We start from the raw sequence: 11,145 nt of genomic DNA on the forward strand, positions 1-11,145 counted from the left end.
GACTTGCCGGTATACGTTTGAACTGTGTCGACCTTCCTTAGCCTCTGGCCTTATATTACTCAAAAATAGCACTTAAAGTTCGGTACAGTACTTTAGTAAAGTACAGGCAAATTAATTTCCTTTTCATATACGGGTACAAGCTGTCGTTCACTTAGCAGCATCCATACACACAGTCAAATGGACATGGACCCTGTATGATACCGGATTTATGATAATGCACAATTTTTATGTACGGGTCTGTTCTGCACAGTAATTATGGATGTTTAAGCTTATAACCTCATTTACAGTCAGTGTTACTAATGTTTTAGTCCTGTATGTTTTGTTTGTCTTAGTGATTTGAGTGAATTCAGCGTAACGCTAGTCGTGCAGCGTCCGGACTGCAGAACAGTTCAGTCTGGATCGATTCCGATGCCATCACCATGCGTCACCCAGCAGGTACTGGGTTTACTGGTAACATGGCTGAATAGTTCGCTCTTCCAGTTGCTACGCTGTGTTTCGTGGAACTTTTGTGCCTGTGTCAAAATAGTTTAAATGTCTGGTTTTGGCAAAGCGGCAGTCTTGCTCAAGCTAAGGACGTTGCGTTGCGCTGGCTTGGAAAACCTAAATCCTAGTCTATAAATCTATTTGTGTCAGAATCACCTTTTTTTGCCAACCCATAGCGGAGGCCCACATTTTCGGAGAAAGCTGAGAAGGCGACTTCTTTAGCGGGCTGTTACCTAAGGCAGTCCATCTTCAGTCGAGAGCAGCTGTTTCTGTACGTCTGTGTCACCGGTGAACTGTTGAAATCGGGGAGAAGGAAAAACCCCTGTTCCTGCCATTCTGGTTGCTGGGCCCTGAGAAACGGGCTGTTGTTCAGTAATCACCTCTTATGAGGCCCAACTCTTTGGCAGAGTAAAAATGATTAATGGCGAGTAATGTCTTTGGCATATCGCAGACAGCCTTTGGTAAAGCGTTCAGCCTGGGGCATACAGTATATTTCCCAGCGGAAGCCATGCCCGCCGACTGTGTAATGCGGTGTCGGAGTGATTATCCACACCCTGTGCCCTCGGAGTTGTGGCTGGACTGCCAGCGGCTTGGTCTTCTCCCTTGTCTGACCCGGTAAAAGAAATACCGAAGCATACTCTTTGAAGACTCTTTTATCTATGGGCACCACATTTATGTCCTCTTTACTATTAATTTTCAACATCAGATAGTATTTCCCCGTCTTTAAACGGAAATGTCTTGTTCTTCTGATGTAAAATATGAAGACATAAAGATATGAACAAAACCGGAGTAGACATAAGTGAGTTTCCTACAACTGTTTTCATTTCACGATATTTTTTTCCAGCCTTCTAGCAATTTAAACCATTTTAGAATCTGAGTAAAATGGTCCCTTTTTTTTTTTTTCCCCAACACGTTTCAGCTGTTACCTTAAAAGTACCTGTGAGTTCCAACAAACTTTTTATTGCTCAGTTTTTCTCGAACTGTAATGACTGCTCTGTATGTCTACTTTCCCAGGAGCTGCAGGATATTTGCAGATATTTCTTTCCTATCGTAAGCCCATTCACACCGGCTGTAATATGTTCTGAAGCTGCCGTATAGGTGAAGAGTTCATTTTCGATATCCCTCGTCCCTGAGCCGACGTGGTCTGTGTTAATTAGTTCTATAGGGGACAGATTCAGTGTAGAAATAAGGCCCTAAAAGTACTAAAACTCAGTAAAACTTGAAGGCAGCCATGCATCTCCTCCAGTTCCCAGGGGAATCGAGTGCAGTAAAACGTCTTATAATACCAACTGTAAATAGAGTGAGTTTGTCTTTATTGAGCTCTATGGCATGAAGGGCGAGGAATTTGCTGGTGGGCTGAGATATAGTTTTCTAGAATGCTGTTTTATTGTACACTGGTCTTCTTGAAAGGAGTGTAGAGGGGCTATAAACTGTGTGTACGGATGCCTGCTTCCCCGTGAGTGTGTAGGACTGTACGATTCTCCATCGGTTGTGGCACACTGGAAACCGCGGTGAAATTCTGTTATTTAGTTGCCTTTGAAGCCAGTAGCTGCATTTAATCCTCCATAGGGAAGAAGGTCATTACTGGTGGCTGCACTGGCACAGGATGTCATCTCGTGTTTGTTACATTTCCTGCTGGGGAGGAAAAGAGAGATGACATCTCCGATCCAGTGCCCGTAATGTGCCCTGCTCCTTGGCTAAGCAAAACAAAGCTGTGGCTGTTTCTTTGAGCAAATGTCTCCTGCAAGCAGCATTTAAAGTCACCCCTCGTGTCACTAGTTTTCAGCCGTAGCATCAGTCTCCGCACCACAGGCATGAGCAGTTAACATGCAAAGAGCTTCCGAAGACTGCTTATTGTATATTTTCACTAGAGACAGCAAAAGTGTGAAAGACTGGCATGTTTCATGTTAAGAACCGTATAACAAGCCTACTCCTCCAGGTACTGCGGTATCTTCCTGCCACAACTTCAACTTTTCAACCACAACTTTTCGCTGTTGTTCATAAAGACATATAACAATTTATTGAGGGATAATTTGAACCAGACCACTGTCTTCTCTTTTTCTGTTTTTTTTTTTTTTTTTTTCCTGGTGGGCCTCTTTTTTTTTTTTCTTGGTTTTTGAGATCTTCCAGCACTTTGAAGGTTTCTTGCCAAGTCTGTGGCAAACGGATTCTCTTCAAGTGTCAGGTTTTCAGTGCACCATTTTATGTGCTATAATCTGACAAGTACTTTAATATTTGCATCTGAAGCTGAAGGCTTTTGACAGCTGAATGAAGCAGTGTCAGGCAGTCAGAACTGTCAATTGCGAAGTTTCTCAAACCTTAACCGTGAGAACTGAAGGGAAGAAACGGCTGACAGAACCTCTCTGGAGCATCCTAGACGTGTGATGATTTGGAAGTAGGATGTGCTGAAAACAATAAAAACAGCAACAAAAAAAACGAGTAGCAACTGGCACGGGGTCCATCCCGGTGAGGAATTTCTCCTCTGTAATGCTCCTTGAATGGCACATTATATCTCCACTGTGGCACATGGTCAAAGCCCATGTGTCTGCTATCGTTACTGAAGCTTTCGGGCCAGTGTCCACGCTTCTGTTTTTGCAGAACCTCATCCTTTCAGATCCTGTCTATATCAAATGTTGGCTAAAGCTTGGGTGCGAGCAAATTCTTCTCATTAACGGGACATGGACTTGCGCACAAGATCTGGACTGCCTAGGGATTAGAGCAGCATGCAGGACAGGGCTGGGGTCAGACTCTGTCCTTGCTGGTTGGCGAGCCCCTTTCTACTGCACGGAGAAGTGAGAACGAGTGATAATTACTCTTGGTTGCTGATTACAGGTGCATTGGGAGCGTCTACCCTCCCACCCCGGGCTGCAAGTGCCGCAGTGGACTTTTCTGTTTCTACAGAGCAGCATGCTGCCAGTGGAGGCACAACACAACAATGTGAGGACACTAAATACCGGAGACCATGGGCTCTGGACTGGTCTTTAATGTGCAGTTTTGCTCTACAATCTGCTCGTCCAAGTCCTACATATGGACTGTGTCGGTAGCGAATTAGGACCCCAGACAGCAGAACCTCATGCAGATGTTTTATCAGATATCAGAACATCTAATTCGAGACACATTTGTCAAGCTGTGGTCTAATGATACTAAAACATGGCTGCAAATGAGGAAAGATATAATCAACCCTTGGACCTGAGATTGTCATATTAAGGTGATCTTGTAGACAGGTGGTTTTGAACATCGTAACGTCTGGTGTGATGTTTTCATGCAGTGCTGCCGTGTTTATTTCCAGCCTCGGAGAACTGACACACGGGTTTTGCTGTAGATGAGTTATAGCAGTCGGTGTTGGCTTTTATCTGAGTTAGATATGCTTGTTGGTCATGCTAACATGCTATTTTTACAACAAGAATGGGAGTAGATGGCAGTGGTTTGTTCGAAGATTCAACCATTTATCAAACACTGACTTTGACATTAATCTTTCTGAAATGTAACCCCGTGCCCCCGTCTAAGAGCCATTCCCTGGAAAAGCCTTTTGAAGCTTTTTACCCGGATGGTCCCGGTTGCAGGGAGAAGGCTAGCTGGGCCCCTTATTCCTCATTCTAGGCCCTGTCCCTCATCTTACAAAACCAGTCAGGGGTTTTGAACTCGTATTTTTCAGAATGCCAGGGTGGGCTGAATCCTCAGCGCCCTTTGCCTGGCCCATTCGTGGCATGAAACTGCATAAAACAATGTTCTGAGGGTTTTTTGGAAATTCTTAATAGTTGCTCTTGTGAAAGTCCTTCTGTATGCAAAATGAATCGAGTCCCCAGCCTTTTTTCCCGGTTATACTAGAATTTTTATTTCTTCCTATAAAATGTCTGTATAAAATGGTATGTTTTAATTGCTTCAGCAGAGATGTGCACTGAATGTCACTAATGAAGAAATCAATTTCACTCCGGAGCACACCGGCTGGCTTTGTCCTAATAGCAGCATTTTGATTGCCCTCCTCCTTTTGCTGCTTTGGCTGTAGATGTCTGTAGACAGCAGTGCAGCTGGGGCAAGGTGGACTTGGGGTGGAGGGGTGACGCTGACACAGCTTTACGTACAAATGGGAAACAAATACGCCCAAACAGGGTGGCACGGTGGCACAGCGAGTAGCTCTGCTGCCTCACAGTGCCTGGGTGGTGCGAGAGGATATGGGTTCAATCCCCATTCAGTCTGTATGGAGTCTGCATGTTCTCCCCGTGTCTGCGTGGGTTTCTTCCGGGTGCTCCGGTTTCCTCCCACAGTCCAAAGACATGCTGTTCAGGTTCTCCCATAGTGTGTGAGTGACAGAGAGGGTGTGTTCCACTGATGTATGGATGAGTGACCCATTGTAAGTAGTGTATCTAGCAGTGTAAGTCACCACGGTGAATAAGGTGTGTTGGCTGGTAACACTACATAGAGTTCATTGGAAGTCCCTTTGGAGAAAAGAGTCTGCTAAATAAATGTAATATAATTTTTTTACCATTTGGGTGATCCCACCCCTTAACAACTCTTTCTCCCATTTTTTTGCTCAAACCTCACACATGTACAGTTTTTTAAAAAAAGTGTTCTTTTTGAGGCTGTGAGATGTCGTCTTCTGTAGATTGTCAGTATTAAATTTTTTATTTTTTTGTATTTTGGGAACAGTTTTTGGGAACCATTTTGGCATGTAATGAAGTTCAGCTTTCCACACTGGCCACATATAAATGCATTTTTTAGTGCCAACAATAAAAATGAAATAATAAAATGAACCATTGAGAATGAAGAATTGCCTTGTAGTTTAATGGTAATTTAATAAATAGGACCAGATATTGTGGTGTGTTTGTATTTACAGTGTGGACCTGGATTCACTTTTGTTTTAGGGATTTCTTCCTCCACCAGCGAAATTGAATAAGGAACTGCACATCATCAGTCTTTCTTTTATTGGAATATTTCTGATATGGCTCCCTTAAGCACTCCATATTTGCAGGAACGTGTTCGCTGAGAGCAGGGGGTTATAAAAAAAAAAAAAAAAAGAGATGTTTTATGGAGTGAAAGAAAAGCAGCGTTGAGATAAGCTGGCTTTTAAAAATGAGAGGAGAGCTCAGTACTGCTTTGCTCCTTTCAGCAGAGGGAAGCCATAAATGACATCTGCCTCTCTGCTCCACTATTACATTATTAGGATCTAACAGCTCTTTTAAGGTTTTAATTGCCCCCCGTTCTTATTATTTTTCTCGTTTGCCTAGAGAATCAGCTATGTGTGCTCAAGTTATGGAAAAAGAGAATGACACATAGAAATCCACTGTCAGTTACCGCTTGCCCTGTGCAGGGTCGTGGTGGACCAGAGCTTATCTCAGAAACAGGGTGTGAGACAGAGTACACCCAGATGGGACAGCAGTGCATCACAGGGCAATGACCCCCCACACACACATACAAAGGGCAATTTACCTCCGAAAAGGACCTGTGCCGTACCTCTGGAACAGCGTCCCATGTTTTTAAAAGCCGTGTAATTCAATAGTACCCCGTTTGATACTTTATTTAATTGGCTGAATTCTTGTCCCCGTACACAAGGTGAATTGAGGCTCCGATCTGAGCTGCGTCATTTGCCGATTGCGATGGAGTTCCTTCGCTGCAACGGATCGGCTTCCATCCCCTGGGGAAGTTGAAACCAGTCGAGATGCACCTCTTCGCTGCACCTCTTCCCTGCACCTCTTCCCTGCTCCCTCTGCACATCTCTTACTCATTCCGTCAGGCACCTGCCAGCATCGAGGCTTTTGTTGCTCCTCTAATGACGGCTTTTCCTACCCACATGGCGTCAGCTGACTCCGATCGAAGAGGATCAGGCGAAGGAGAAGGGCACACATCAGCCGTGGCCTCGCAGACAGGGAGAGGTCCCGCTCTGCTGAAAAAAGCTCTCGCATTTTTTACAGTATTTGTTCCATTGCTATAATTTCTGTATCTATAAAGTTAACACAACTACACTTAATTGAACAGCTGGGGTCTTCATTATGTCACCGCTTCTCACCCCATCTGGATTTGTTCCTTTGGAAGCACATCTCGGAGTTAGCTTTCCATTCTCTTTAACTGTCAGCAAATAACTGTTCAAAGGCAGAGGCCGAGACACGGCCCCCCGTTTGATCTGCGAGAGCCTTCGCCGGCTCGCGCACGAGAAAATAATGAGCCACCTAATCCCAATATTAGCGCTTTTAAACCAGAATGAGCCCGGTGTCTTTCAAATCCCGCTCCGTAAGCCTCTCCCTGGCAGGAAGCCGAACCGGGTGGGGGTAATAGCGTTCTCCGGGGTAATCTTGTTAGGCTTCGTGACACTGGACGGAGATGTTCTTGTCAGCTGGTTGGCAGGATATGGTTATCACATAAAGGATTGGCCTCACAGAGTGAGTTTTATGCTGTGCCTGTTCATCTTTTGGAGCAAGATCCCGCTCCCGCTGCGACAAACTTAAGGGATCTCTGCCCTCGTCACTCAAAGAGCCCGATCCCACCTCGACAGGGCGCTCCGATTAGACTCGATTAGGAATTCGAGATGGGACTCGCCGTGATTTATCCAGGTGCCGTGCAGCTTTGGGAAGTAGTCGGCGGTCAGAAAACCGAAGGAGAGTCAAGAGGGGAGAGACAGGCTGTGAAACAAGGCCTTCGCAACATTTGCCGTTTGTGTGAGAGGCTAATGGGTGCTAACGCAGTTTCCAACGCTGAAATCAAATCTGGCCGGCGCCAGCGGTCTTACCCTTCTCATGGTCGACGCCGCTCTCTTGCCTCAATCCAAAAGTCTGAAAGCACAAACCCTTTGCTGGGAAGGTGTTCATAATTTGGCTTCGCAGCAAGCCTGTGTTCATTGTGTACTACACGTGCACCTTTTTCTTTCTCTCTTATTAAAATATAAACTGATTTCGTCGATAAGAGGTGGGGTCCTGAGCCCTCCAGACCAGACAGGACCCCCATAGGACTGTGTGTTTAGTTATACCTGATCAAACAAATGCAGTTTGTTTTCTCACAGCACTTCATTGCGTTACACTTAATTTGTTCATTTATGCTGACTGGTGGTTTTATTGTCACCAGACACAGGGAGCGTTGATACTACTGTACATATTGCATGACTACAGGTGTGGTCTATAGAACCACGTAAGGCAGAGCGTGATAATTCCGTGACTTCCAGCAAACGGCAGGATTTCCGCATCTGCACGATGCAGAGCAAAGCCTTGGCGGGAGACGGATATGATAAAAATCCAGAGATGCAAGAGCGCTTCTCATGTGTAGATAGCAAGGAGGTCTGTGGTCTCGCGCCAGCCTTCCTCTCCCGGTGTGGAGTCTGGCGTCCCAGCGGAGTCCCGACAGCTCGGCGGCGGTGGAGTGCGTTGGGGGCCTGCGTCAAGAGAACTGGTGCGGCAGCTGAGAGCAACGTGTTCGGAGTCATCCGGGCGCAAGCCGTCTTTCCCTCACTCTCATTCGGATACAGACGCTGTTTTAGGGGCAGAGAGACGGAGCCGGAAATCGTGAAACCGACGAAGGAGCGTAGGCTTTGGAATGCTGGCCGTACTCCCGAAATTCAAGTGTTTTATGTAGCGCCAAATGATTAGGAGACAGAAATACCTTCCTTCTTTCCTCTACACTTTTATTGAAAAGCATAGCTTATCGCTGCACTGAAAATACTGATGTTGTTCATGTAAAATGATGTTAACTGATCATGTGAGTTGCTGGTAAAATTAGGCAGCGATTGCGATCAATTTGCATGCCGGCGCCGTGAAAGTTGCAACAGTGCCTTCGTTCTTGCGTCCGGCGCGGATGGCGACGGCCGTTGGGAAATGGCTGAGCGACGCGCCGCATGGAGGCGTGACGATCAGGAGCTGGTGTGTGATGCCATCTAGCTGTAAGATGTCAGAACTTTGTTCATGAAACAAACGTTGAGTATTTAACTGAAGTGGCCTTCATTTGCCCACGAAAAATCCAATAACCTTTACTGGCTCATAACTAAGGAGGGTAACAATGCTTAAGTACAGAACATACAGTGTGCTTGATGGTAATTGGATGATGGTGGCTCTCAGTTAAATTTTACAATTTTCTGTCCACAAGTCCACATCAACAAGATGTTCTGCTCCCACAGAACCACAGATGGGATTTTACAGCTGCCATATGCAGTCATCCACAGTGGCCTCGTTTGAATCCACATTTTTTTGCGCCAAATTCCAAGGATCTAAGGTGACCCTCGGCCATCCTGGGATCTGAACCTGCAGCCTTCTTGTTATATATCAGACAACAGGGCTGCTGTCGGGGCAGGTTTTCTTCATCACTCGAACGTACTTGCGGGGGTTCATATGTGCGCCGTTGTGTTTTATACGGAAAAGTTCGTCAGCTCGGATCAGTGGGTCTGCTTTAGAAAAAGTTGTAATACGGGGCTGAAGCAAGGTGTCTAAAGTTCATGACTAGCTTTTGCAAAAAATAGCGCCTATAATCAGTGAGGCCAGTAAAATGACGTAAAATAAGGCAGAAAAATATTTCTACAAAAATTAATAGCACGCTGAATCACTCTCAGTACTTGGCTCCATAAAAACGTAGCAAAGGCGTGTACGATTCCGGTCCCCGAAGTGCCTAATATCTAATGAATAGTAGGAAAAGAGTGCAGAATGCGTAACAGCATAATCAGAAATGCGTGCAACTCCGTTGGCACAGACCTGTAAAATAACAACTTGGGGCTGTTTTTTTTTCTTTTTAATATTACATGGAGTGTAATTGAAGCTGGCATTTCTGGCTCCTTAAAAAGAGCCCGGCACATTTTCTACAGCTTTTCTTCATCCCTCTGCGTGAAATGGCACGAGTGCAGTACCAACACATTATGTACCAGGATTTGTACAGTGCTGTTAAAAACATTATTTTCTGCCACGCGGTTCTTCGCATTTTCCCTCCTGTACACCATAACCTGCTTTGCCGGTCAACTAGAGAGCAATGTCAGTAATGCCTCTGCAGTAGCATGTCTTCCCTTGCACTTTTTCTTTTAATTGCATAGACATGATTCACATCTTTTCGTCCCGCTGTGACTTATTTTTATTGCCAGCCGTAGAGCAAAGGTAATCCGTCAATCAGTCTTTCCTGCGCTGTACTTCTTCGCCTTCCACTTTCGCCCACGTTGAAACTGGGATTGCTCTCCATCGACATCGCCTCCAAGGGCATCTGGACTTCGTTAACCTTGGGCTAGAAAGGCTTGGAACAAAGGGCAGCCGTTTCATGAATTCTGCTTCTTCCATGAGAATGTTCCGCGCAGCTTCCCAAGGAATAAAACATCAGGGGGACAGAAATGAACGTGCATTTGTTTAACTGGGTTCAAGAGGTGTTTATTAGTGTTGTCGGTTCTTGTTTTCATTGAACCAGTGGAGCGAAATTGAAAGTGACTTCAACAGCCTGGACTTCTTCAGCCCTAGAACTGTAGGAGAACACAAATAGACATTTTGATTCTTTGTTGGTTCTTCTGTCTGAAGTTACTGACATTTTTTTTCCCAATTTGTACATCTGGATGTTTTGCCTCCAGTTACAAGTCTGTCCTTTACCATAATTCCACCTGGCAGTTCTGAAAACAACTACATGATTTGCTAGTAAGAACAGCAGTTCGCTGTCTTATTATCTTTCGTAAGCAAAAATATGTATTAAATATCTACTTCCTTCCTCCAGAAGGTTCAGGGAAGCAGCAATCCAAAAAGGCCAAAGATTCAACCCCAAAGAGAAAACCAAAGAGGAAGTCGAACAAGCAAAGACTGCAGGTGCAGGCGAGGGACCACCACAGTGCCCACCTGTCCACGGCCCAGACAAGCGCCTGAGGAGCCCCGGTTGCCTTCGCGCAGGCAGGAGCTCCAAGCCGCTAGTTGCCGCTTGGTTGGTCTCCGGCTGCTCGCCTCCCGCATTGAGGTCTCGCTTCATCGCATCGTCTGTTCGTGTCGCCGTCGCCTTTGCAGTGTCTTTCTCGCCCACCGAAGGAATCGTAGCTGGACTCGGATGCTACCGGGGGGGTCCGAAGTGGGGTCTGGGGAGAAGCGCTACAGCTGAGAGGAAACCCTTGATGCCATGAGACAGTGAGAGCAGGTGGAGCAAACTGCAAATCATCTCATGGCAGAGAACACAGTGAGGAAAGTCTTCAGTCAAAGAGCGAAAATGATGCCAAAAAAAGCCCGAAGTGCATAATTTTTTTTTGTTTTTTTTTTTTTTTTTTTATTTCTGACAGAGAAATTTTCATATGCATTTTTACGTTTATAATGATATGTACATTTCAGAATGTCATGTATACAAAAACCATGCATTGCTGCAAAGTGCATTGTTTCCCCACACAAATACTTTAAAAAGCTTAAAGCTCCTCATGTTTATTGCGCACAGATACATTCTGTTGTTTGGCTAGCATGGCAGTTCTCTTGTTTACAAGGTGCCAAGTTTGATATTTAATATCGCTGTATTTTTCAGTACGTCGTTGTTCTGAAAATGTCAGAAATGTACACGTTAAAATTATAATGTTGAAACTCGTAGCTGTCGCATTTGTACCATTTATATGGTATTATAATTTATATAAATTTTTATTTTATACAGTTTGATTTTCTATCTTTGTAGAGCACCCTCTTTTGTACAGCGGCTTCTCCTTTTGCTGAAATCTTTCAGTCCGCGCTAACAGCTACACGTTCAGAGCGATTCGGT

At 45.1% G+C, this 11,145-nt stretch overlaps 1 protein-coding gene across 2 annotated transcripts in view; it reads left to right on the plus strand.

The window, feature by feature from the left end:
* The window catches only part of LOC108933295 (R-spondin-2-like), a 31,664-nt gene extending 21,005 nt beyond the window's left edge, over nucleotides 1–10,659 (plus strand). For both annotated transcript variants that reach the window (XM_029248464.1, XM_029248465.1), the window contains one exon: nucleotides 10,138–10,659. In XM_029248464.1, the coding sequence (XP_029104297.1) occupies nucleotides 10,138–10,283 (146 nt within the window). In that variant the 3' untranslated portion in view covers nucleotides 10,284–10,659. The remainder of the gene's footprint in view (nucleotides 1–10,137) is intronic.
* Nucleotides 10,660–11,145: the final 486 nt, after the last annotated feature.

This window comes from Scleropages formosus, chromosome 23 (assembly GCF_900964775.1).
Source record: "Scleropages formosus chromosome 23, fSclFor1.1, whole genome shotgun sequence".
Taxonomy (NCBI): domain Eukaryota; kingdom Metazoa; phylum Chordata; class Actinopteri; order Osteoglossiformes; family Osteoglossidae; genus Scleropages; species Scleropages formosus.